General features: G+C 53.1%; 1 protein-coding gene across 3 annotated transcripts in view; it reads left to right on the top strand.

Moving 5' to 3' along the window:
* Positions 1-10,384: 10,384 nt before the first annotated feature.
* Positions 10,385-27,283, top strand: part of SH2B3 (SH2B adaptor protein 3) — a 49,220-nt gene continuing 32,321 nt past the window's right edge. The window contains exons 1-2 of one of the 3 annotated variants that reach the window (XM_033220599.1): positions 10,385-10,403; positions 23,057-23,815. In XM_033220599.1, the coding sequence (XP_033076490.1) occupies positions 23,084-23,815 (732 nt within the window). In that variant the 5' untranslated portion in view covers positions 10,385-10,403; positions 23,057-23,083. Of the gene's footprint in view, positions 10,404-11,148; positions 11,556-23,056; positions 23,816-27,283 lie in introns of those variants that run through there. The other 2 variants (XM_033220598.1, XM_033220600.1) reach the window with 2 other exon arrangements.

Here is a 27,283-nt window from a genome sequence, read left to right as displayed (position 1 = left end):
ACTTAGAGACAGAATCTTGCTGTGTCACCCAGGCTGGAGTGCAAGGGCACCATCACCACTCACTGCAGCCTCAAGCTTCTGGACTCAAGTGACCCTCCCACCACCGTGCCTCCTGAGTAGCTGAGACTACAGGCACATTCTACCTCGCCCGAATATTATTATTGTTGTTGTTATTGTTGTTATTATTATTATTTTGTAGAGATATGAGTCTCACTCTGTTGCTTAGGCTGTTCTCTAACTCCTAGGCTCAAGCAATCCTCCCACCTTGGCCTCCCCAAATACTAGAATTAACAGGTTTGAGCTACCACACCCAGCCTCATGAATTAACTAAATGTAGTACATTCACAATGTTGTGCAACCATCACTTATCTCAGTCTAGATCCAGAACATTTCATCACTGCTAAAGGAAACCCCATACTCATTAGAAGTTACTTCCCATTCCCGCTGCCCATAGCCCATGGCAACCACTGGTCTACTTTCTGTCTCTATGGGTTTACCTATTCTATATACTTTACATAAGCAGAATCATACAATATTTGTCCTTTTATGACTGGCTTATTTCACTTAGCATGATGCTTCCAAGGTTCATCCACATATGCTACAGCATATATCAATGCTTTGTTCCTTTTTATGGCTGTGTAATATTCCATTGTATAGATAGACAGCATTGTCCTGATTCATTCATCCACTGGTGGGCATGTGAGTTGTTTCCATCTTTTGCCTATTGTGAATGGCACTGCTATGAACATTCACGTACAAGTATCTGTTTGTGTGCCTGTTTTCAATTATTTTGGCTCTATACTTAGCTAACATTTTTGTTTGTTTAGAGATGAGGGTCTCACTATGTTGCCCAGGCTGGCCTCCAACTCCTGAGCTCAAGTGATCCTCCCACTTCAGCCTTCCAAAGTGCAGGGATTACAGGCATGAGCCACCTCACCTAGCTTTAGCTAACATTTTGATGCTTCTTTTTTTCTTTCTTTTTTTTTTTTTTTTGAGATAGTCTTGCTCTGTTGCCCAAGCTACAGTGCAATGGCATGATCTCAGCTCACTGCAACTTCTGCCTCCCTTGTTTAAGTGATTCTCCTGCCTCAGCCTCCCGAGTAGCTGGGATTACAGGCGTGCACCACTACGCCTGGTTAATTTTTGTATTTTTAGCAGAGACAGGGTTTTGCCATGTTGCCCAGGCTGGTCTTGAACCCCTGACCTCAGGCGATCCACCCTCTTTGGCCTCCCAAAGTGCTGGGATGACAGGCATGAGCCACTGCGCCTGGCTTTGATGTTTCTTTTAATGTAAATTAAATGTAGCAGGAAGGATTAAGCTGTTCTTAGTAATCCACTCCTCACTGTAAAAGAAAAAACCTGAGAACAGGTTTAGCTAGTAATAGTCAGCATTATTTGTTTATTTATTTATTTATTTTGAGACAGTCACACTCAGGCTGGAGCACAGTTGCACTACCTCAGCTTACTACAACCTATCCCTCCCAGGTTCAAGCAATTCTCCTGTCTCAGCCTCCCAAGTAGCTAGGATTACAGGCATGCACCACTGCGTCAGGCTAATTTTTGTATTTTTAGTAGAGACAGGGTTTCACCATGTTGGCCAGGCTGGTCTTGAACGCCTGGCCTCAAGCAGTCCCCCCACCTCGGCCTCCCAAAGTGGTGGGATTACAGGCGTGAGCCACCACGCCCCACTGATTTCCCCATTCTTTGTTCTCATTTTACAGATGAGGAGACTGAGGCTCAGAGAGCCCAAGTCATTTGCCCAAGGTGACCCAGCACTAAAAGGAGAAGCTAGCCATTAAGCCGTCCCCAAACCCATGTTCTCAACGTTGATGACTACTCGATGGTGGATGAGAGGCATCCAACCTGGAGCCGGGGAAGCTTCCGGGAAGGTTTGGGGGGAATCCAGGAGAAGAGTTCTTTCCGGGAGGAGGAGTCAGGCTGGGGAGTTTAGTTCGCTTCCCAGCCCTCGATCGCCCCATAGCCACCAGGGGGCGCCAGAGCCCCGCGCCAAGCGGCTGCCACCGAGCGGCTGCCACCGAGCGGCTGCCACCGCACGCTACCACCCGCAGGGCCCGCCGCCTGGGACTGCAGCCAAGTCCCGGCCACGGGGAGCTCGCGTGCCCCACGTTGATCCCGGGTCGGAGTGGGGACGGCTTGGGTAACTGGGTTGCACGTCCTCTGCGGAGCTATTAGGGCCTCTAATTACCGGGATTGGAAGTGAATAATTATCTCCTGGGCCTCAGGCCACTGAGTCACTTCCCCCAGAAACCAGATTCCCCGGGCTAGCGGAAGAGGGGGTGGCTCGCAGGCTGAGGTGGGGGGGGGAGGGGGAAGGGGGAGCCTGGGGTTGGGGTGCGCGGCCGCTGCTGTTTTTGGTGAAGATCAGAACTGGGGAGCCTCGGTGTTAATTGCTGCGGGGCCATTTACCAGCCTTGTGAGTTGGGGAAGTCACTTCATCTTTCGTGCCTCAGTTTCCTTTCTGTCAAATGGGGGAAAACAACATTCTCTCCTTACACTTGGGCAAAGTAAATTGTAATCCACCTAAACTAAGCCCTCAGAGTAGTGCCTGGCACATAATCCTCTAATAATTCATTAATCACTCAGAATTATTAATTAGGCCGGGTGAGGTGCCTTACATTTGTAATCCCAGCACTTTGGGAGGCTGAGGCGGGCGGGAGGCTGAGGCAGGTGGGAGGCTGAGGTGGGTGGATCACTTGAGGTCAAGAGTCTGAGACCAGCCTGGGCAACATAGGGAAACCCCATCTCTACTAAAAATACAAAAAATTAGCCAGGCGTGGTGGCTCATGCCTGTAATCCCAGCTACTTGGGAGGCTGAGGCACGAGAATCGTTTGAACCCGGGAGGCAGAGGTTGCAGTAAACCAAGATTGAGTCACTGCACTCCAGCCTGGGGGACAGCAAGACTCTGTCTCCAAAAAAAAAAAAAGACAAAAAAGAACATTAATTAATCATTAATCATTGGGCTGGGCGTGGTGGCTCATGCCTATAATCCCAGGACTTTGGGAGGACGAAGCAGGCAGATCACGAGGTCAGGAGTTCGAGACCAGCCTGACTAACATAGAGAAACCCCTTCTCTACTAAAAATACAAAAATTAGCTGGGCGTGGTGATGCGCACCTGTAATCCCAGCTACTCAAGAGGCTGAGGCAGGAGAATCGCTTGAACCCAGGAGGCGGAGGTTTCAGTAAGCCAAGATCAAGACATTGCACTCCAGCCTGGGCGACAGAGTGAGACTCCATCTCAAAATAATGATAATAATAATTAATCACTAATTCAGAGTCATTAATTGTTATTATTACCATTTTTTATTATTACTTGGGCTCAGTAGGTGGTTAAGAGGTAGGGCGCTGCAGTGAGACCAGTCTTTAGTCCACACCAGCTGCTCCATCACCAGTCATGTGACGTGGACATCTCACTTCACTGCCCTGTGCTTCAGTTCCCTCATCTGACAAATGGGAAAATGAATAGCAAACCCTTCATTTGGGGTGGAAGAGATAAAGCCTGTGATGTTCTCAGTGTGGCGCACGCTTCCATAAATGGAGTCCAGATTGTAAATACTGTTCATGCTTTTCTTAGGGAAGGACTTGTGGCAATTTTAGCTTCTAAAGCACTGGGAGGACAGAAAACGGAACTGAAGCTAAGGGAAGGAAGCACAGGGAGAGATGACATCAGGCACCTGAGCTCAGCAGATCAGACCCTGAGCCCAGGAATCTGCCGTGGGAGTTCTGCCCGCCTAGGCAAATAGGGAAGGACCCAGTAATGTAATTATTTTCTGGCCTGGGGCAGATGTGTGTTGACCAAGGGGGACCATTTCCTGAGCCCTCTTGGTCTCTGTTGGACCCTAACGGGTGGGAAAAGGGTTGGTTGCTTGGCCCCCCAAGGTTTCTTGAGCTCTGTGTTAATTATTGATTGCTGGGTAACAAATCACTCCCACGTTTACTGGCTTAAAACAGCAAACATTTATTATCTCATATGGTTTTAGGAATTCACATGCAATCTGACTTAGCTTGTAGTTCCGGGTCTCTCACTCATAAGATTATAGTCCAAAACGTGGGCTGGTGGCACGCACGCGCAGTCGCAGCTATCTGAGAGGCTGAGACAGGAGGATTGTTTGAGCCTAGAAGTTCAAGGCTATAGTGCACTAGAATCGTGCCTGTGAATAGCCATTGCACTCCAGTCTGGGCAATGTAACAAGACCCCATCTCTTAAATAAACAAACAAACAAACAAACAAAAATGGGTTAGGACTGTTCTCATTTGGGGCCCAACTGGGGCTGGATGATTCACTTCCAGGATGGTTGGAAGTGATGGTTTCAGTCCTGGCTGTTGCCAGCAGGTGTCTGTTCCTTGCTGGCTGGTGGCAGGAAGCCTCAGTTCCTCCTCACGTGGGCCTTCATAAAGCTATTTGGCTGTCCTTAAGACACCGTGGCTGGCTTCTCCCAGAGTGGACGGCTCAAGGGAGTACAAGGAGAAGCCTAAATGCTTCTTATGACTCAGTCTGGGAAGTCACACAGCATCACTTCCACTTTAGTCTCTTTGTTAGAAATGACTCATTAAGGCCAGGTGCGGTGGCTCATGCCTGTAATCACAGCACTTTGAGAGGCCAAGGCAGGTGGATCATGAGGTTATGAGATCAAGACTATCCTGGCTAACACGGTGAAACCCTGTTTCTACTAAAAATACAAAAAATTAGCTGGACGTGGTCCCTCGTGCCTATAGTCCCAGCTACTCAGGAGGCCGAGGTTGCAGTGAGCCGAGATCGCACCACTGCACTCCAGCCTGGGCGACAGAGCGAGACTCTGTCTCAAAAAAAAAAAAGAAAGAAAGAAAGAAATGAGTCATTAAGTCCAGCCCACACTCAAGGGCAGGGGAATCAAGTTCCACCTTTTCAAGGGAGGTGTGTCAAAGAAGTGTGGACTGTTTTTAAGCCACCAGGAGCACCTGTTATGTGCCAAGAACTGTGCTCACAAGAGTGAGCAAGACAGACACAAATGCCTGGCTGAGTGGAGCTGACCTGCTCCTGGGGGTGGGGGAAAGAGACCGCCAATAAACAGATGAGTGAATGATTCTGGTATGAAGTCAGGGGACCACAAGGGTGAAGAAGGAAAAACACGCAGAGGCAAGTCAGGCACGGTGGCTTCTGTAATCCCAGCACTTTAGGAGGCTGAAGCGGGAGGATTACTTGAGCCCAGGAGTTTGAGACCAGCCTGGACAACATGGAGAGACCCTGTTTCTACAAAAAATAGAAACAATTAGCCAGGCATGGTGGGATGCACCTGTAGTCCCAGTTACTTGAGAGGCTGAGGCAGCAGGATCACTTGAGCCCAGGAGTTCAAGGTTTCAATGAATCATGATTGTGCCTCTGCACTCCAGCCTGGGTGACAGAGTGAGACCCTGTCTCTAACAAAAAGAAAGAAAGAAAGAAAGAAAGAAAGCAGGAGCAGAAGAGAGATGGAGAGGGTCAGCAATGGAGGCAGGGCTGGTTTAGGTTTGGTGGGCGGTCAGACATCTCCTGGGAGTGAGGAAAGCAAGGGTAGACAGCTGGGCACGGTGGCTCACGCCTGTAATCCCAGCACTTTGGGAGGCTGAGGCGGGCAGATTGCCGGAGGTCAGCAGTTCGAGGCCAGCCTGGCCAACATGGTGAAACCCTGTCTCTACTAAAACTACAAAAAATTAGCTGGGCCTGGTGGCTTTCACTTGCAATTCCAGCTTCTCAGGAGACTGAGGCAGAAGAATCACTTGAACCCAGGAGGCGGGGGAGACTGTAGTGAGCCAAGATTGAGCCACTGCACTCCAACCTGGGCAACAGAGCGAGACTCCGTCTCAAACAAAACAAAACAAAAACATCTGATGGAGGAGCATTCTGGGCACAGGGAACAGCCAGTGCTAAGGCCTTGAAGTGGGAGCATGAAGGTGAGTTTGAGGAACAGCCAGGAGGAGCCCAGTGTGCTGCAGTGTCCTTTGATAACACTCAGCACCCTGCACATTCGCTGAAGGTCACTAGGGACAAAGTGTCCTACACAATGTCATTTCCCTTCACCCAACTACTATCACGCCCATTTGAAAAGCCAGAGATACTGAGGCTCAGAAAGTGGGAGCCTCTTACTGGCAGCAAGAGGGGACCTTTGGAGGTTGCACAGCAGTGCTGTGATGGAAACTCGGGCAGGGGAAATGCCAGCAGTAGCCATTGCCCAGCTAGGGGCCAGACCAGGTCCCCGGGCCTCCTCCTCGCCTGTGGCCCAGGCCTGCAGAAGCACATTTTACAGATGCAGACACCAAGGCCTCCACTCTGGCTGGGTGACCCTGGGCAAGATCTTTGCTCTCAAACCTCAGTGTCTGCATCGGTGAAAGGGGTGTGAAGGTCTGTTGTTCACAGGGCTGGTCTTTGTGGCCACTGCTCTTCACAACTCTCGAGGGACATGGGACTCTCACACCCAGTCATAGATTATAATCACATTTTTCGTTTGTTGTTTTTTTTGAGACGAAGTCTCACTCTTGTCACCCAGGCTGGAGTGCAATGGTGCAATCTCGGCTCACTGCAACCTCCGCCTCCTGGGTTCAAACAATTCTCCTTGCCTCAGCCTCCCGAGTAGCTGGGATTACAGGCACATGCCACTACACCCAGCTAATTTTGTATTTTTAGTAGAGACAGGGTTTTGCCATATTGCAGGCTGGTCTCGAACTCCTGACCTCAGGTGATCTGCCTGCCTTGGCCTCCCAAAGTGTTGGGATTACAGGCATAAGCCATGGCGCCCACACTATATTCAACATTCTTTTTTCTTTCTTTTTTTTTTTTTTTTTGAGGTGGAGTCTCGCTCTGTTGCCCAGGCTGGAGTGCAGTGGCTGGATCTCAGCTCACTGCAAGCTCCGCCTTCCGGGTTCACGCCATTCTCCTGCCTCAGCCTCCCGAGTAGCTGGGACTACAGGCACCCGCCACCTCGCCCGGCTAGTATTTTGTATTTTTTAGTAGAGACGGGGTTTCACCGTGTTAGCCAGGATGGTCTCGATCTCCTGACCTTGTAATCCGCTCGTCTCGGCCTCCCAGAGTGCTGGGATTACAGGCTTGGGCCACCGCGCCCGGCCATATATTCAACATTCTTTATCAGTCGTTGCTATGTGGAAGTACCTCCCCGACTCCTAAGCCCTTAATGTGTTTTTTCACCAAATTCTCCCCTTCGACCCAGTGGGGTCAGTCCTGTCGTCCTGTCACTGTCCCTATTTTCCAGATGAGGAAACTGAGACCCAGAGAATCTATGTGACTGCACAGCTAGGAGATACAGAACAGAGAACTCTTTTTTTTTTTTTTTTTTTTTTGGAGACGGAGTCTCACTGTGTCGCCAGGCTGGAATGCAGTGATATGATCTCATCTCAGCTCACTGCAACCTCCCCTTCCGGGGTTTAAGTGATTCTCCTGCCTCAGCCTCCCGAGGAGCTGGGACTACAGGCACCCGCCACCACACCTGGCTAATTTTTGTATTTTTAGTGGAGATGGGGTTTCACCATATTGGCCAGGCTGGCCTTGAACTCCTGACTTTGTGATCCAACTGCCTCGGCCTCCCAAAGTGCTGGGATTACAGGCATAAGCCACCGTGCCCAGCCCACTTTTTGAATTTTTATGAGTACATAGTAGGTGCATATATTTATGGAGTATGTGAGGTATTCTGATAAAGGCATGCAATGTGTAATTATCACATCAGAGTAAATGAGGTATCCATCACCTCAAGCACTTATGTATTTGTGTTTGTACTAATTAACTTCTGTTATTAAAATTATTATTAATACTAATTGCTAATAGAAATATTAATAGCATTGGCCGGGCGCGGTGGCTCAAGCCTGTAATCCCAGCACTTTGGGAGGCCGAGACGGGCGGATCACGAGGTCAGGAGATCGAGACCATCCTGGCTAACACGGTGAAACCCCGTCTCTACTAAAAAAATACAAAAAAAAAAAATTAGCCGGGCGAGATGGCGGGCGCCTGTAGTCCCAGCTACTCGGGAGGCTGAGGCGAGAGAATGGCGTAAACCCGGGAGGCGGAGCTTGCAGTGAGCTGAGATCCGGCCACTGCACTCCAGCCTGGGCGACAGAGCAAGACTCCGTCTCAAAAAAAAAAAAAAAAAAAAAAAAAAAAAAAAAAGAAATATTAATAGCATGATCATTGTTAATTTATTGCTATTGACCCTTGTGTTGTAATTGTTATTAATCCTGCGAGTCTTCAGCTTTCTGGAACTTGGCCAGCAGGAGGTGTTGGCGTTTTTCACAGCAAGGAGGAAGGGCGGTTGGACCTACTCCCCTAAGATGGCCTGACTTGTTTCCGGGAGCTACCAATCAGTCGTGGGAATTTGAATAACTCTTTCACTCCTTGGGCCCCAGTGACCTGCCTAGTGGGAAGAGCCGTGGCTCGCCGGCCTCCCAGTGGCGATGACGACCTTGCTGTGCTCGTGGCAGCGGCACTCTCAAATCTAGGGCATGGTGATGGGAAGGTTATTTGTTGGAATCCCTTTGCCTTTCCAAGGGAAAATAAACACAAAAAGTAAGAAGTCTTGGGGTCTCAGCGAGCGCCAAAACAAAAAACTGGACTCCGGCGGGGATGCCGGCAAGAAGCGACTAAGTGAGGAAGGAAACCAATTTGGGCCTCCGAGAAATCTGGCAGGCGAGAAGGTTTGAACCGTGATTAAAAAGGGGAAGAACCACAAGTCCCAATTTAAGTCAGCAGAGCTGCTGTCTGGGCAGTGAGAGGGAAAGTGCTTGTGGCTGGCAGATTTCAGCAGCCATTTGGCATTGGCTGGGTACCAGGCTGCTCTGTGGGTGCTGCCTGGCAGGTGCATAGCTACAGATAAGTAACTGTCCTCTCTTGGCCTCAGTGTCCACAGGTATAAGAAAGTGATCAAATAATATGGGATGATCCATTCAGACTTTTTTTTTTTTTTTTTTTTTTTTTTTTGAGACAGAACCTACCTCTGTCTCCCAGGCTTGAATGCAGTGATGCAGTCTTGGCTCACTACAGCCTCCATCTCCGGGGTTCAAGTGATTCTCCTGCCTCTGCCTCCCCAGTAGCTGGGATGACAGGCACCTGCCACCATGCCCGGCTAATTTTTATATTTTTAGTAGAGACAGGGTTTCACCATGTTGACCAGGCTGGTCTCAAACTCCTGACCTCAGGTGATCTGCTGGCCTCAGCCTCCCAAAGTGCTGGGATTGCAGGTGTGAGCCACTGCACCCGGCCTCGTTTAGACTTCATTGACATTCCCCCACCCCACCCCTCTTCCCACATCCTCAGATGCTGTGTGAACAGCTTGAATCCCACGCTCCGCTCAACAGGTCCTTCTCCTCACAACCCTCCATCGCACCCTTCTGCCCTCAGAATAATTCCCAAAGTCCCCACCAAGACCTTCAAGACACCATTTGATGGGCCCACCTTTGAAACATCATCTCTTATCAGTATGGGTGTCACCACTGCCTTTATGACTTTCTTCCAATGCACCACATGTATTCCCATCTCAGCACCTTTGCACATGCTGTTCCTTTGGCCTGGAATGCTCTTCCCTCAGACGTTATAGCACCTGGATCCTTCTTCTTGTGGGGGAATTCTAAGCTCACATGTTAGTTCCTCAGAGGTGTCCTTCCTGAGTCCCAGCTCTAAGACACCCCTTTCCTGCTCTCCATCCCATAACTGTTTTGTCATTGTCATAACTGATCCCTCTTACTTATTCGTGCCTTTATGTCCCCCCACTAGAATATCAGCTCCACGCAGGCAGAGATATTTGTGTTGTTCACTGCTGTGTTCCCAGCACCTACAACAGTGCTTGGCACATAGTAGGTATTTCGTACCTATGCACGGAAAGCAGATTTTTGTGGTCCTTTTCTTCAAGGTCATTGGACACCAGGAATCCTGTAGCAGACTGGCTCCCTTCCCCCATCTACTTAGAGTCTGGAAATCCCCACCTTATGGGGAACCCCTTCCTGTAGCTCTAAGGCCAGGACTCGGGCCGGTTTGTTTAACACAGAGCGCTTCCTGGAGCCAAGCCTCGAGATAACTGCTTTAATGCATTAACTCACTTAATTCTCACTGCCAGGAGAGTGGGTACACATTATTTCCATTTCATAGGCAAGGAAGTGGAGGTACGGAGAAGTCAAGTCATTTGCCTGGGTAGGAAGAGGGGGAGGCAGTGGAATGGAGACATTTGCTGCCCGGGAAGGCTTGAGGTGGCCCCTCCAAGCTGGGGGCGTGGGCGACTTGTTTCCTGTTGGGGGAGGGGGAGAAGAGTACATTCCTCCCTCCCCGACCTCCCACATGTTGGGGGAGAGGCTGGCTGAGAGCATGCCCCACTCCGGACTAGGGGGAACCCCACTGTCAGTCTCAGCTCCCCATGAGGCCTTGGAGAAAATGTAAGTAGCCCGGGAGCGAGCAGGGGGGTGGGCGCAGAGTCCACGGAAGCCAGCGGTCCGAGAGGAATTCCTGGAGAAAGATGCACCCCTCCTAGAACTGGGGGACAGGACGGGTGGCCGGAGGGAGGCTGGTCTATACGGGCATCGGCTGTAGCAAAGGCGAAGCTGAGGGCTGGGACCAGAACCCAAATCGGGGGCCTGGGGCCTTGGCGGGTCAGGTCAGCATGATCGCAGATAGTCAGCACCGGGCAGGGCTGGGCTCCCTCCCCCGGGCGATGATGAAAGCCGTGGTCGCTATTGCACTGCCCAGCCCTGCGGGCACTGATAAGGCCCTGCAAGAGGGAGTCAGCAGGGGCGCGCCCCCTGGAGGCCAGGCCGCTCGACCCCGCCCGCCCTAGGCCCCGCCCCTTCATCTGGCCCCGCCTCCAGGCGCTGAGGCACCTGGTGACCTGCCGGCGTTGAGTGGGTGGGGCTAAGGTCGCCCCGCCCCTCCGATCCTCCTTCCTTCTTCAGGCTGTGGGACTCGAAATCGGGTGGGCACGTGGTGGGCGTGGCTTCGCAAGGCCTCGTCTTTTTCCAGACCCGCGCCAGGAGAGCCCTCAGACCCGGGCAGCCGCGGACTAGCAGAATTGGTAGGCGGGGCCAGTCCTGGCTCCGCCCTCATGGCCCGCCCCTCCAGCCGAGTCTCCGACTCGCGCGCGGCCTGAGGCGTGGCTCCTGGTGTCCCCGCCCCTGCCCCGCCCCTGTCGCGGCCGCCCTCCCCCGCCGGGCTCCGCTCGCACGGCCGGTTCCTCTTTACATAACGGCGCGGGGCGGCATGGGCCCGGGCCACCGCCTCCGCCCGGCTGCCCGCCCGGACTGTCGCGGCCCGCGGTGGCGACGGCGGCCGCTGCAAAGTTTCCCCGGCGGCGGCGGCCCGGGGGCGCATCCTCCCGCAACTGTCAAGCGCTGGCGGCGGAAATGATGAGGCGCTGGCCATTTTCCGAGCCCGGGTTTCCTGCCTGAGCCCCGCTTGAGCGAGCCGCGAGCGAGGAGCCGGCGCGCGGGAGAGGACGCGCCCAGGGCGGGGGCCCGCCCGCCCCCTCGGGATTTCGGGGGCCCGGGGGCGCGCGACGCCATGGGCCGGCCGGGCCCAGAGCTCCTGTCTCTCAGGTGAGCCCGCGTTTGCCCGCGCTCCCCTCCTCCGGGGCCGGGCGGGCTTTCGTAGGGAAAGAGGAGGCCCGGTGTCCAGTTCTGCCCGGGCTGTGCGCGTCACCCCCAGCCCAAAATACTGCCCTAACTCAGATGGAGGCGTTCCGGGGTGACGGCTCCCAGCGCCTGCGACCCCCACTCAGCCACTCAGCCACTACCCCACCCACACACGTGTTGGGGAGAGCGTTGGGGTAACTGCGGCCGTGGGATGGGGGAGAGGGCATCGCTGACGCCTCCAGCCCACCCTACAGTAGCCTCGCCGATTGGGGGCGGCCCTCCCCTCAACTTGTGCTTGGGGAGGAGCGGTCGGGGGTCACTCATTGCTACCCGTAGTCAAACTGAGACCGTGAGCACAGATGAGCCCTTGGGTGTGGGGGCAGCGGGGGAGGATGCGCCGGTCCTCCCCACACCCCATTCCGGACCATGTGGCTAAGAGGGTAGCGCCCTGATTCAGGAAGCCTCTCTCCCCAGTCCCAGCACTGCCGAGGTGGGCCGGGCCAGACCCCCGCATGCTGCTGAACTGGGCGGTTCACCAGGGCTAGGCGTCCCAGACACAGGTTTCTGGGATTGATCCTCTCACACCTCTGGCCTCGGGTTCCCGGGGAATCCCCCGACCAAAAAACGTCTGGAGTGTGTGTTGGTCTTCTGGATCCACACGGTAGGGAGGGTATTTCAGAGGCCTCTGATGCCTAGTGCAGAAATCCCCTCCCCTCCCTTCCCTCCCTCCGGCCAGGGGAGCTTTGTTTTGAGGGAGGGGGACTGCATTTGAGGAACTGGAGAGGAGGGTCTTCCTGCCTGTCCCGCTTCTTTTTTTCTTTAGTTTCCTCATTCTCCTGTTTCTCTTCCCCATTCCCAGCCACAATGATGTAGGTGAGGAGGTCACTGCCTGCAGCTGGGGGCCTCCAGGGAGGGGCATGGCCAGGCTGGGCTGAGTGGGAGGAAGTGAAATCTGGTCGGGGGTTCCGAGTAGAGGCCCCGGCAAGGCGATGTCTGCAGGGCCTGCTTTGGTGGCAGGAGGGACGGAGATCTGACCTGCAGTCCCTCGCTGGGGAGATGACAGTTCTCTAACACCAGCCAGCAGCCAGGCCTCAGGGCCCCTGCCAGGGCAGTGGGCGGGTGGATCGCCAGGGATGCAGGTGCAGGTTGTGTCTGGATTTCCCATCACTGACCTGGCTACCTGAGTGGAAACAGCTCTGGAGGCTCCTCGGGACCTGCCCTCGTGGAGGGAGAGCCGGCCGAGGCCACCTGGGCAGGCTGGGCTCTGGGGATGAGAACCAGGGCCTACTGGGGGAAGTTGGAAGGGTTTTTAGTGCACTTTTCTTGAGCCTTTTCCCACAACTCCCCTCTGGGAGGGAAAATCCTTCTGAGCCAAAGGGTGAGCATTCTTAGAACTTCTGTGAGTCCCCGTGGGCCACAGAATGGCCAGCTGGGAAGGGGCTGGCCCAGAGCATCAGCAGCTGGGGGCTCAAAGTCTTCAGGGGCTCAGCAGGAAGCGAAGGAGGATAGTGAGGAGGGTCCTGGAGACTGTTTTGCTGCTCCTACTGCCTCCATTCAGCTGAAGGCGTGGGCAAGTGACTCTTGTGAACCTCAGTTTCCCCCTGTGTAAAATGGGGGAATGACAGGTTTGCAGTGGAGATTTAATGAGCCAGTGTGTAATGAGCACCTGCTGCCTGGCAAAGAGGGTTCAGTTGCAGGTGGTGGTGGTGGTGGTAGTGGTGATTTTATCATCGCCTTCATTAGTGTTATTGTTATTGGCTATGAGGTGTTCCTTCAGAGGTCTTCCTTGAGCATCTCTTGCATACATAGCACTGGAATTTCCTGGGTCTTTGGGAGCAAACTTTTGAAGATCTGGGTACTTCCTTAGCTATGAGGCCTTGCTTAACTGCCCCACCTCAGTTTCCTCATCTGTGAAATGGGTGTACTAATATTACCTCTTCTTAGGGTCACGGGAGCCATTAATGAGTGAATTCGCAGTGTCCAGAGTGGCTTGGTCAGGGGAAAGAGAAGTAGCCTTGGGGCTGGAATGATCTTTTTTCTTGTGGGTGTTAGCTCTGCTGGCTTTCCTTCTTCATCCCCCCACCTCCATGCCTCTCAAACCTGGACCTGATCCTCATTCTCCAATAAATAGAACTTTTGAGTACAAATCAGATCCCACAGGACTGCTGGGCCCTTGGATTTCTGGGTCCCGCTGTGCAATCCCCGGACATTCTCCATATCCTGGGTGGAGCAGAGCCGGAGGCACTTGGAAGGACCTTCTAGCTGCCAGTCTCAGTGCCACCTGTCTCTGGTGAGGGGAGACCGGGTGCCCTCCCTAGCCAAGGTGGGGAGGGTCAATGTAGGGGGTCTCAGGGACATAGTAGGGAGCTGTCCCACAGTCTGGGCCAATACAGCTCCTTTTGCTGAAAACACCTTTGGGACCCAGTTTACATGACCCCACACCCTTCTGAGGGCTGGTGTTCATAAGGGTCTCCCATTGCTGGGAATCCTTCCTTGGGTTGGTCACTTAACCTGTCTGAGGCAATTGAGACAACATCTGTGAAAGGCTTTAACAGCTGTGCGCTTGCTGTGACATGGCACATAAGGTACTGAGCACTGAGCCTGGCACTCAATTAACAATAGTAGATATTATTGCTATTATTAAAACGAGAGGCTTTTCCTGCTAAATTCCCACTTCTGCCTGGTAGCAGTATGGGCTTTGGAGCCGAATCTGGGCTCTGCCAGCTTCCAGGTGTGAGGTCCTAGGCAGGTTACCTGGCTTCTCTGGTCTGGACCTCGCCTGCCCGATGGAAGCCAAGAGTTCCAGCCTCTCCAGGGTGGGTGTGTGAAGTACAGTGTCAGGACTGGAACCGGGTTGGCTGTACTTGCTCTGGCTGTGTGATCTTGGACTGGTCCCTTAGCCTTTCTGAGCCACAGGTCTTTTTGTCTATGAAATAGGGGTGTTGCCAACTCCCTGTTAGGGTGGTTTTGAGAAGAGGAGGCATGCACAGTGCCCGGCATGCAATTGGCACTCAATAAGTGCAAGCCATTGCTGTTCATGTCCAATAGGGGCTGGCACTTAATTGCCAGGTTTCCTGGGAAAATGGTCCCTAAGGGCCCGCGGGCGTTCCGAATCTTTGACGAGGCAAGGCAGGAAGCTCCTTCTGTCTGGCAGACTGGAGATGCCTGCCTCAGCGAGTCCAGAGGTGCAGTGCCAGCTGCTCATTCCCTGCAAGACCCCCTTCCTCACTGACACCCTTCCCGAAGAAACTGAGGCGGGCATGCTGCCCAAGGGAAGTGACTCAGCTGGGGTCACTTGCTGAGTCAGGCCTTATTGGACCCAGGAGTCCTGCATCCCAACTCCCCAGCTTCCCGGGGCTTGAGACCCCTTGGAGACTAAGCAGGTCCTGAGGCCTGGCAGCAGGACCAAGGCCACCACTGGACATCTGCTCAGTGGGGCCCTGCCACCGGAGTGATGACCAGCGTCCCTCTACCAGGGCTCCAGGATTCTGCTGGCCACCACTAGCCGTCATTCCTCCCAGCAGGGGCAAAGGACGCTTCCCCAGGGGAACAGGTCCTCCTGGCGCCCTCCCCACTCCCCGCCCCAGCCGGAAACCCGGCAGCTGAGCAGTTGGATAGAAGATTTTTCCTCCCACGCCACCCTGTCAGGGGTCGGCCAGCAGGGCTGGGCCACAGGCTTCCTTGTGAGCCAGGCCTGGAGCCCCTGGGGGCCCACCCGGATGTGGCCGCCCCCCGTCTGGCCAGGGGGGAGCCGGCTGCTGCCCAGGACATGTGTCCCCAGGGAGGCCTGGGAGGGAGGAAGTCTATGCCCTGCTCACAAGGGCTGACTCACAGGGCACCCAATGGGGGGCCCCGGCTGGGGGACTGGGAATGTGATCAATCAGGGAGGTGGACACACAAGGGGACCTCTGACATGGGATCTGCCCCTTCAGAGCTCACACACTGGTGTCATCTCAAGGAGGAGAGGCCCAGAGAGGGCAGTGTATGCTGGGAGAAGCGAGGTAATTGAGGGCTTATGCATGTCCCTCCTGATGTCCCCAAGCAGCATGTGGGGAGGAGGTTCACCCAGAGGCTGCCCTCCTAGGGTCTCCCCTGTCTGCCCTCAACCCAGAGGCAGTGAAAGGAAGAAGCTACGGCCTTGGGATGGGGGATGTGTGGGATTCTAACGGTGCTGCCTCTCCTGCAGGGAGATGGTTCCTGGTTTTCCCTACCTCCTGAAACCTAGCTGGGGCGGTGGCTGGGATGTCAGGCTGGCGGTGTGGGCAGAGGAAGCCAGAGGACATTTCCTGTTCTGGCAGACTGCGCTGGCCTGATAAATGTCCCCGGGGCACAAGGTGACCCCAGTAAGGGTGCATCAGTGCCCTGCCGGCTGCCCCGTGGCCTGGTGTAGAACCCACCTCTCTGCCTCCCCAGGGCCCCTGCCTTCACCCCCCACTTCCTGTGGGCATCTCTGTGTCTGGCAACTTAAATGCTGTGAAAGGGCAGCAGGCCACCTGCCAGGCAGTGTGTGTCAGAATCCCACAACTCTCTGGGCCTCCTTAGGACACAGGGTCTGGGCTCCTGGAACAGTTGGTGCTAGGCATGGGGAAGATAGAAATGTTCCTTGTGGCCTAGATTCAACTGGGAGACCTCCCTGGAGGAAGTGTCCCCTCTGAAGGTGCGAGGCTTCCTGCCTATGTCTGTGAGCTGGGGCAGGGGAGAGTGGAGGCTCTGGACTGGCCCAATTTAAATTCATTGACCACACTTAAAGAATTCTTCCCCAGGCTGGGAGCAGTGGTTCACACCTATAATCCCAGCACTTTGGAAGGTCAAGGTGGGAGGATCACTTGAGCCCAGGAGTTTGAAACCAGCCTGGGCAACACAGTGAGACCCTCTCTCTACAAAAAAAAAAAAAAAAGCTGGATATGGTGGCACATGGCTGTGGTCCCAGATACTTGGGGGGAGTGCTTAAACCCACAAGGTCGCGGTTGCAGTGAGCTGTGATCATGCCACTACACTCTAGCCTGGGTGACAGTCAAACCTGTATCAAAAAAAAAAAACTCTCTAAGCCTCGGCAGGGGGAATTCCTAGCATGGATAAAGGCTTTCTCTGCATGTGGGCCTGATCATTAAAAGGAAAATTTTAGCCTCCCGGAATTATACTATTATCCAGGGTGATTAGATAGAGGAGAGACTGAGAAGACCTGATCTCGGGGGGCCATGGATTAAGGGGACCCCACAGCTCAGCCAGGTTCCCAGCTGTTCAAGGTCCTGTGATTTCTCACTGACTTGGTGGCTCCAGGGTGCCTCAGGCTGGCTGTGCTTCTTGGGGAACACCAGGCACCACTGCTGCTTTGAGGTCCTCAGTAGCCCTCTGGTGGACCTGGTTGTGTTCTGAGCTTGGAGTCCTGAGATGCGGACACCCCCAGCCCCGGCTGGTGGGCGTGCAGCTAGTTGCCTCCACGTTATTTGCTGCAGGGAGGGACTTGGGGGTGGGGGACCAGGATGCAGCAGGCTAAGATCTTCCTTCTCCACATCATTCTGCCCCTCCCCTGGCTGCAGGATTTAGGGAAACCCTGGAGACCCCCATAGCTGGGAGCTTCCTGCCCCAGAAGGAAGCCTGAGTAGGTGAGGGGTTCTCCTGGGTGCTGGGGCCCCTCTGTGGGGAAGGCGGTTGATTTCTCTGGCTGACCAGGCTCCCCCGAAGCTCTGTGCTGGGATAGAAGTGTCCCAAAGACACTCTGCCCCCAACTCATACCCTACAGTGGAAACCTGGGAGCCGCAGGTCCCCCTGGCGTGATCATCATTGCTTCCTGTCCACAGCTTGTCAGCCCTGATCCCAGGGTTGTCACCATCTGATCAATTGCTTTTTATCTGCGCCTGGCATATAGTAAGCACTCAATAAACGCCACTGCCTGGGCCAGGGCCAGGGCCAGAGAGGGGTCACCTTCCTGTGGCCTGGCTGCCCTCCTGGCCAGAAAACCTCCCTGGCGCGGTCCCTTCCATAGCTTGGGCCGCAGCTGACTGCTCTGGGCTGGCAATTTCCTGCCCAGAGTGGCCTGAGCAGCCGCCTCTCCCCTGAGAAGGTCTTTTGTTCCAACTCCCCGTGACGCCCCCAGCCCAGCCCATGAGGCAGGCCCCCCTGTGGCTTCCCGTGGCAGGCAAGCCTGACTCCGAGGCTGGAGCTCTTTTCTAACAGTAATAGTAAGAAAATAGCAGCAGCCACTCATAAGTCCCGTGCCAAGCACGCTGCAGACATCAGTTCTTTTTTTCTTACAGAGATATGGTCTGTTTCTGTCACCCAGGCTGGAGTGCAGTGGTGTGATCATAGCTCACTGCAGCCTCGACCTCCCGGGCTCAAGCGGTCTTCCTGCCTCAGCCTCCCGAGTGGGTGGGACTATAGGCCTAGCCACTATGCCAGGCTGAGTTTTTTGTATTTATAGTAGACACGGGGTTTCATCATGTTGCCCAGATTGGTCTCAAACTCTGGGGCTCAAGCAATCCTCCCGCCTTGGCCTCCCAAGGTATTGATAGTATAGGTGTGAACCACTGAGCCCAGCCTCTCATTTTTGTTTTCTTCCTTTTGCTCTGTGACTGTTTTCCTGATCATTGGTCAGTCTGGGACCTGGACAGAGCTACTGCCGACTCCTGACTCGCACTGGAGCTGAATGAGACCTTTATATTCTCTCCTCTGGGACTCACTCATTCATCCAATAAGCATTCATTGGGAAGTGAGCCCTTCTTGTGTGCATTTAGGCACTGATCAGACATTTTGGGGGTCCCCTCTGTGTGGGGGTCTCTATGATCACTAGCTATGGGGCTGCTCTGTTTCAGTTTTCCCATCTGTAAAATGGAAGTAATCGTTGGACCTACCTCCTAAGGCTGTTAGGAACCTTGGGAGAGGTAATGTTTTGCAAAAGTAGTTAGAAAAATGCCTAATGTGATCTTGGCATGGTGCCATGAGCCTGTAGTCGCAGCTACTCTGGAGGCTGAGGCAGGAGGATCATTTGAGCCCAGGAGTTCGAGGCAGCAGTGAGCTATGATTGTGCCACTGCACTCGAGCCTAGAAGACAGAGTGAGACCCTGTCTCTAAAAAGAGAAAGAAAAATGTCTGATGTGTAACAGACGCTCAGTAAATGCCATTGTTCTTATGGGAGGACTGGTGGAAGGGGCCCAGTAAGGGGGTTTCCCAGCCGTTGCCTGGACAGTGAAGGACCTGGAGTGGGTGCAGCTGTTCTGAGGGAGGCTTCTGCCAGAGTTTGGCACTGCAGTTGGGCTTCAAGACTCTGACATACAGGGCTGTGCAGAAGGTAGGATGGCCCAGGGGGCGGGGGAGGTTGGTTCATGCTGGTTGCCATGCATCTGCCAGGATAGCACAAATTTGCAAATCCAACTGATCTCTTGCATTCATATGTTCATTCATTCAAGAGACATTCATTGAGCTCCTGCTGTATGCTAGGAGCTGGAGATGAAGCAGGGAATGATTCATAGAACTCAGTCTGGTAGAGAGATAGTCACTAATAAAAGCATCCTGTCAAGTGATAGTGTGACCAGTGTGCTGAAGGTCAAGTTCAGTTGGGAGCTCAGAATAGGCTTCTCTCATGTGCAATTGGAAGCAGACAGGGCAGAGGGAATGGCTCATGCCAACACCCACAGGCAGCTGGCGTGACTAGAGGCAGATCGTGTAGGTGGGGCAGGAGCCTGGGTCTGGAATCAGAGCTCTCTGGGCATCCTCCAAGCCACGAGGGCAGTGCCTGTCTCACCTGTGTGAAGGCTGGGTATGGGGAAGAGTAGGATTGACCAAGAACAGGTGCCCTCATGCAGGGGTAAGACCCTCCCCCTTCAGGGACAGGAAGAACATGGTGGCCAAGGGCAGATGTGGCCCCTCACTCTCCCTTCCCATCTGCCTGACAGCTTTTACTGACTACTTACTGCAAAGCACCTACTGTGTGCGGGTCCCAAGGACCCTGTGATGTACAAAACTGTCGACTATAGCAGGGCACAGTGACTTATGCCTGTAATCCCAGCACTTTGAGAGGCCAAGGTGGGAGGGCTGCTTGAGCCCAGGAATTTGAGACCAGCCTGGGCAACACAGTGAGACCCCATCTCTACAAAAAAATACAAAAATTAGCCAGGTGTCATGGTGCATGCCTGTAGTCCTAGCACTTTGGGAGGCCAAGATGAGGATAGCTTGAGCCTGGGAGGTCTAGGCTGCAGTGGGCCGTGATTATGCCACTGTACTCCAGCCTGGGTGACAGAACAAGATTCTGTCTCAAAACAACAACAACAACAAACAAACAAACAATTGTCAACTCTGCATGGCCCCCTTCCAGCGAGGGCAGAGGCACCTACTTCTGCTTTTTGGGGTCTCTGGCAGAGATTGGCCATGGGGGCTCCACCGTGGCCTCATGTGGCAGGGGGACCCTTCGTTGCCACTGCCCTGCAGACATGCCCAGTGGGACATGGCCACATGCAGGGACGGTGCCTATGGAGGGGTGTGTGGCAGAGAGAACCCCATTTGCAGGTTCGCATCTCCACCTTGCTTTCCCTTTCATGGGTTCTCTACAGACACCTTGCAAGGTGGATGCCATGCTGCTACCTGGTTGCCAGATAAGGAAATCCAGGTTCAGAGAGGTTTAGTCAGGTGTCAGGAGCCACACAGCCAATATGTGGCCCCCTTTGTAATGTGAGCCCTGGGAGAGCAGTGTTCGTATGTGCTGTTCACCATAGTATCCCGGGGCCTAGCTTGGTGTCTGGCACACAGTAGGCCCTCAGTAATACCTGAAGGGAGGATGAAGGAGGGCGTGGTTGGAGACGGTAACTGTACCCAGGCCCCTGTGGCTCTGGCTATTGTGCAGCCACCTCCCCTGCCCAGGGAGAGAGTCATTGGAGTGGCACCACTGTTCATTCAGGGTGTGCTGATATCAGGGATCTGGGACCCCGTTTTGTGCCCGAGTAGGGAGAGCTTTTCTTCTCCATCTTGAAGAGCAGACATGGACATGTGGTCGCCAGCAGGGGCCCAGGCCCAACCAGGGTCATGAGGAAGGAAGGATAGTGCCCACAGAGGTCCCAGCTGTTCTGCACCGCGGACAGCAGAGGGGTGGGGGATCTCAGTGCCATTCTGGTGATGTTGTGCCTAAGGAAAGGCCCTCTGGCCACGGGAGGAGAAGGATGCCCCAGTTGAGATGGGCAGGCAAAGGTCTGCCAGTCCTGAGGGTCCCCTGTCAGTACAGGAAATCCCTCTGGACCCCTTGTGACTTTTGTTAATTTATTCCTTTTTATTTTTGTTTTATATTTATTTTTGTTTTTGTTTTTGGTGTGTGATTTTTTTTTTTTTTTTTTTTCCAGGACAGAGCCTTGCTCTGTCGTCCAGGCTGGAATGCAGTGACATGATCTCAGCTCACTGCAACCTCTGCCTACCAGGTTCAAGTGATTCTCCTGCCTCAGCCTCCTGAGTAGCTGGGATTACAGGCACGCACCACCACACTCAGCTAATTTTTGTATGTTTAGTAGAGGCAAGGTTTCACCATGTTGGCCAGGCTGGTTTCAAACTCCTGACCTCAGGTCATCTGCCCACCTCAGCCTCCCAGAGTGCTGGGATTACAGGTATGAGCTGCTGCGCCTGGCCCGTTTTATATTTATTTTATAGACACCATTAATATACTCTCATTGCAACACAGAAATAACAATAATAGCAGCCAGTCTTTATTAAGCACTTTCTACGTTCTAGGGCTTTATGTCTATCAATTCATGCTCATAATATGCCTATGAAGTAGTCATGATCATGGTTCCCCTCTTACAGATGGGGAAACTGAGGCAGAGAGTAGTCACATAAGTCACTTAAGGTCCCATAACCAGTAAGTAGTGGTTGCTGGGGTTTTTTTTTTTTTTTTTGAGACAGGGTCTTGCTCTGTAACCCAGGCTGGAGTGCAGTGGCACCATCTCAGCTCACTGCAACCTCCGCCTCCTGGATTCAAGCATTTCTCCTGCCCCAGCCTCCTGAGTAGCGGGACTACAGGTATGCGCCACCACAGCCAGCTAATTTTTGTATTTTCAGTAGAGATGGGGTTTCACCATGTTGGCCGGGCTGGTCTCTACCTCCTGAACTCAAGTAATCCACCCACCTGGGCCTCCCAAAGTGCTGGGATTACAGGCATGAGCCACCGCGTCTGGCTGGTGCTGGGATTTGAATCCACATTCCAGAATCTGTGTTCTCAGCCATTGTTGCGAGAGATAAGCAGTAACAAGCTTCTTGGTTACTTCCCCGCCATCCCCACCATCCCCACACCCCAGTTCTGATTCCTCCCCAGAAATACCCACTGTTTTAGGATGGGTTTGTTTCTGCCAGACCTTTCTTGCCCACCATTTACAAAATGTTTGTGTACACATAAACATTAGTAGTTTGGTTTTATGTATGTTCATGTAAATGGGATCGTCTAGCGTGTCTTGTTCTGCTGTTTGCTTTTTCACTTAGTGAATAGCCCTGGAGCTCTCCCAGAGGTGGTGGCGTGGGTCTTCCTCACCCCTTCCCCGTGCTGCAGAGTCTTCCAGCCTATAGATGGGCCAGATTCTTTCACCAGTCTCCAACTAGTGGGCATTTAGGTTGTCTCTTAGAGTTTTTCCCCATTATAAACGTTGCGGCAGGAAATATGTAGCAGGGAGCAAGTGTTTCTCTTGAATACTTGAAAGTGGGATTCCTAGAGCCTAATTGCTCTGGCTAGGACTGTCAGTACTGTGTTAAATAGAAGTGACCAGAGTGGGCATCCTTTTCTCATCCCTGGCCTTAAAGGAAAAGTTGTCAACTTTTCACCATTAAGTGCAATGTTAGCTGTGTGCTTATCATGTAGGGTCTTTATTTTATTTATTTATTTATTTTTTGAGACAGGGTCTCATTCTGTTGCCTGGGCTGGAGTTCAATGGCTGATCATGGCTTACTGCAGCCCTGACTTCCTCAGGCTCCCAAGTAGTTAGGACTACAGGTGCGTGTGCTACAATGCGAACTCATTTTTATGTTTGTCTTTTTGGAGAGAAGGGCTTTTGCCATGTTGCCCAGGCTGGTCTCAAACTGGGCTCAAGCGATCCTCCTGCCTCAGCCTCCCAAAGTGCTGGGATTACAGGCGTGAGCCTCCGAACTCAGCCTTTATATAGGGTCTTCAGTGTGTTAAGTACAACATATCATTTGTTGAAAGTTTTTATCATAAAGTTATGTTGAATTTTGTCAAATACTCTCTCTGCATCTATTGAGATGATCATACGGTTTTTGTCCTTCAAAAGCAGGATTCCGAGTCTAGAATCACTTTTCCCGAGTTGGCCATGCCCCTTACAGAATGCCACTTGGTAGGAGACTGTGTGTCTCCCTGCGTCTTCACCAGCACTGGGTGTTACGGTCGTGTCGGATTTCTGCTGTGGTGCACGGTGTGTGACGGGCCGTCACCTGCTTGCCCACCTGCTCACTCCTTGTCGCCCCCCCACCCACATGTCTTTCAGCCCCGCCGCACCACCTGGGTCTCCACCATGAACGGGCCTGCCCTGCAGCCCTCCTCGGCCTCCTCCCCGCCCTCGGCCTCCCTGGCGCCGGCCCCGCGGGGCTGGAGCGAGTTCTGTGAGTTGCACGCCGTAGCGGCAGCCCGGGAGCTGGCCCGCCAGTACTGGCTGTTCGCTCGCGAGCATCCGCAGCACGCGCCGCTGCGTGCCGAGCTGGTGTCGCTGCAGTTCACCGACCTCTTCCAGCGCTACTTCTGCCGGGAGGTGCGCGACGGCCGCGCGCCGGGCCGCGACTACCGAGACACAGGCCGTGGGCCCCCCGCCAAGGCCGAGGCGTCCCCAGAGCCAGGCCCCGGCCTCGCCGCCCCTGGCCTGCCCAAGGCCCGCAGCTCTGAGGAACTGGCCCCGCCGCGGCCGCCCGGGCCCTGCTCCTTCCAGCACTTTCGCCGCAGCCTCCGCCACATCTTCCGCCGCCGCTCGGCCGGGGAACTGCCAGCGGCCCACACCGCTGCCGCCCTCGGGACCCCCGGAGAGGCTGCTGAGACCCCCGCCCGGCCCGGCCTGGCCAAGAAGCTCCTGCCCTGGAGCCTGGCCCGGGAGACGCCACCCGAGGCGCTGAAGGAGGCGGCGCTGCGCTACAGCCTGGCCGACGAGGCCTCCATGGACAGCGGGGCACGCTGGCAGCGTGGTAGGCTGGCGCTGCGCCGGGCGCCAGGCCCCGATGGCCCCGACCGCGTGCTGGAGCTCTTCGACCCACCCAAGGTAAGTAAGCCCTGCTCGCGGGGTTGCGCACTGTGCTGCGCCCTTCGCCTTCACCCTGGGGAGAGCGCCGGCTGGGGAGGTGTGATGGCTTTTCAGCTGGTGGCCACAGAGTGCCCAGAGGGAACTAGGCCCTCTTAAAAAAGAACTTTTAGGCCAAGTGCAATGGCTCATGCCTGTAATCCCAGCACTTTGGGAGGCCGAGGCAGGAGGATCGCTTGAGCCCAGGACTTTGAGACCAGCTTGGGCAGCTTAGCGAGACCCTATCTCTATAAAAAATTAGCCAGGTGTGGTGGTGCGTGCCTGTGGTCCCAGCTGCTCAGGAGGCTGAGAAGGGAGGATGACTTGAGCCCAGGAGGTGGAGGCTGCAGTGAGCCGTGATCATGCTACCCCACTCCAAGCCTGGGTGACAGAGTAGACCCTGTCTCTAAATAAATAAAATAAAAAGAACTTTTTATTTTCGAATTTTAGATTTACAGGCCAGGTGCAGTGGGTCATGCCTGTAACCCCAGCACTTTAGGAGGCCAAGTTGGGCAGATCATTTGAGGCCAGGGGTTCAAGACCAGTCTGGGCAACATAGTGAATCCCTGTCTCTACTAAAAATATAAAAAATTAGCTGGGCACAGTGGCGCACGCCTATAATCCCAGCTACTTGAGAGGCTGAGGCAGGAGAATCACTTGAACCTGGGAGGGAAGGTTACAGTGAACCAAGATCACACCATTGTAGTCCAGCCTTGGTGACAGAGTGAGACTCGGTCTCAAAAAAAAAAAAAATTTTTAGACTTACAGGAAAGTTGCAAAGATAGTAGTGTTCCTTTACACATGGTACCCAGCTTCACCGAAGGTTCACATCTTACGCTGCTGTGTACATTGGTTGTAGCTAAATGCCACTGTTCCTTTGGCTTTGCCAGTTTTCCTCTAATGTCCCTTTTCTGTTCCAGCTCGCCACCCAGGATACCACATGAAGTTTAGTCGTTACGTCTCCTTAGGGGCCTGTTGGCTGTAATAGTTTCCAACCCTCTATTGTTGATAGCCTTGGCAGTTTTGAGGAGTACCAGTCAAGGATTTTGTACAATGTCCAGGGACACCTTTTTGGCTTCCCATTTGGGTGTCATATGGACTGGTAGCAGGTCACTCTGAGATCCTTGAAAACCCTGACTCGGACTGGTGTTGACAGATTGGTATTTTATTTCCAGAGGGCTCAAAACCATCAGAGAATTTCTCTGTACCTCCTGTGCCTTGGTGATGTTTTGCAAGTTAAAAAAAATTTGTCCTTTGGCAAAACCCCATTGCTACAAAAAATACGAAAATTAGCTGTGCATAGTGGTGTACGCCTGTGGTCCCAGCTACTCTGGAGGCTATGGTGGGAGGATCACTTGAGCCCAGGAGGTCAAGGCTGCAGCGAGCCAAGATCGCGCCACAGCACTACAGCCTGGGCGACAGAGCGAGACTCTGTCTCAAAAAAAAAAAAAAAAAGTTCTTTTCCTTCACAACTGGCTTAATTCCTACTGTGCTGTTGAGGCTGAAATGTCACTGTGTTCTACTCACCTGACAGGCTCCATCTTTGACTCAGGTATGCATGACAGGACCATATAGCTTTCATCTAATTGCTCTTTGGGATCCTGTTACATGGTAGGGCCTTACTCTAGAGCATGAGCAAAACCTATGTGATACTGGCCCTGAGGGGCTCACGATGGGGGTGGAGGAAACCTACGGTTACTCTTTCATTCATTCGACAGATATTTATGGAGCACCTACTATGTGTTAGGCACATTCTAGGGGACCAGGCGGTCTAGTGGAGGCTCTTGAGGAAATAAAGCCACAAATGAACATGGAGTTAAAACTGGTAAATTGTGTTCTAAAACTGGTAAATTGTGTTCTAAAGGAAAAGCAGTGGGGTCTCTGGGAGGATAACTGAGGGGTCCCGGTTTGGTGGTTTGGGAGAGTCATCCAAGAATCCTTTGAAGTAAACTTTTCAAACTTGACTGTGGCGTAACATGCGGACCTGAAAGTATGTGAAGTATGAAACACATCTGAAGCTCTGTGTTTCCGTGTGTGTGCAATGCAAGTGACAAGCACCCCAGAGGGCTCCTTCATGCCTCCCCCAGACCACTGCCCCGTACCCCCATACATACCGCCTCTTATCACCAGAGGTTCAATTTCTCTGTTCTTGAATGTCATGAGTGGAATCATGCAGTAGGTTGCCTTTGTTTTATTTTATTATTTATTTTGAGACAGGGTCTCACTGTGTCGCCTAGGCTGGAGTGCAGTGGTGTGATCATGGCTCATTGTAGCCTCAACCTCCCAGCCTCAGGTTATCTTCGTGCCTCAGCCTCCCCAGTAGCTGGGATCACAGTCACGTGCCACCACTCCCAGCTAATAAATAGGCTGCCTTTTATGTCTGGCTCCTTTTACTCAGCATAATGTTTTAGAGATTGATCATACTTGTCAATGGTGTCTTCCTTTTTTTTTTTTTTTTTTGAGACAGGGTCTCGTTCTGTCACCCAGCTGGAGTGCAGTGGCTCGATCTCAGCTCACTGCATCCTGTACCTCCTGTCCTCCCGGGCTCAAGCAGTCCTCTCACCTCAGACTCCTGAGTAGCTGGGACCACAGGTGCATGCCACCACACCCGGCTAACTTTTGTATTTTTTGGGGAGATGGGATTTCACCATGTTGCCAATGTTGGTCTTGAACTCCTGGGCTCAAACGATCTCCCCACTTTGACCTCCCAAAGTGCTGGGATTACTGGCATGCACCACCATGCCCAGCCTGGTTTGTTTCTTTTGAGTACTGAATAGATTCCATTGCACAGATGTCTTCATGTCCCACAACTGATTTATCCCATCCTCTGATGAATATTTGGGTTGTTTCTATTTTGATTTATGAATAAGGCTGTTATGAAGTTTGCATCTAGGTCTAAGTATGAACACATGTCCTTTCGTTTCTCTCAGGTGGATTCCTAGAAGTGGCATTGCTCAGTCATAGAGTAGGTGCATGTTTACTTTAGAGAAATTGCCAGACTTTTCCCAAAGCAGCTGCACCATTTTGTGTCCCACCGGCAGTGAGCGAGAGTTCTGGGTGGTTCCGCTTCCCCCACCAGCACTTGAGCACTTGGTGGGTTTTTTTTGTTTTTTGTTTTGTTTTTGAGACAGAGTCTCGCTCTGTTGTCCAGGCTGGAGTGCAGTGGCACAATATGGGCTCCACCTCCCGGGTTCAAGCTGATTCTCCTGCCTCAGCCTCCCAGTAGCTGGGATTACAGGCGTGCGCCACCACACCCAGCTGATTTTTGTATTTTTAGTAGAGACGGGGTTTCACGGTGTTGGCCAGGAGGCGCTTGGTGTTGAGTCACTGGTGGGTGTGTTCCCGGATCCCAAGGTGGCTTTACTTTGCATTTCCTTGATGACTCACAGAGGTTAAGCACCTTTTCTTTTTTTTTTTTTTTTTTTTTTTTTTTTTTTTTTTTTTGAGACG

The sequence above is a fragment of the Trachypithecus francoisi genome, unplaced genomic scaffold, assembly GCF_009764315.1.
Source record: "Trachypithecus francoisi isolate TF-2019V2 unplaced genomic scaffold, Tfra_2.0 Lachesis_group11, whole genome shotgun sequence".
Classification (NCBI taxonomy): Eukaryota; Metazoa; Chordata; class Mammalia; order Primates; family Cercopithecidae; genus Trachypithecus; species Trachypithecus francoisi.
The sequence above is the reverse complement of the archived record's forward strand: the minus strand, read 5'-3'. Positions and strand labels throughout refer to the sequence as shown.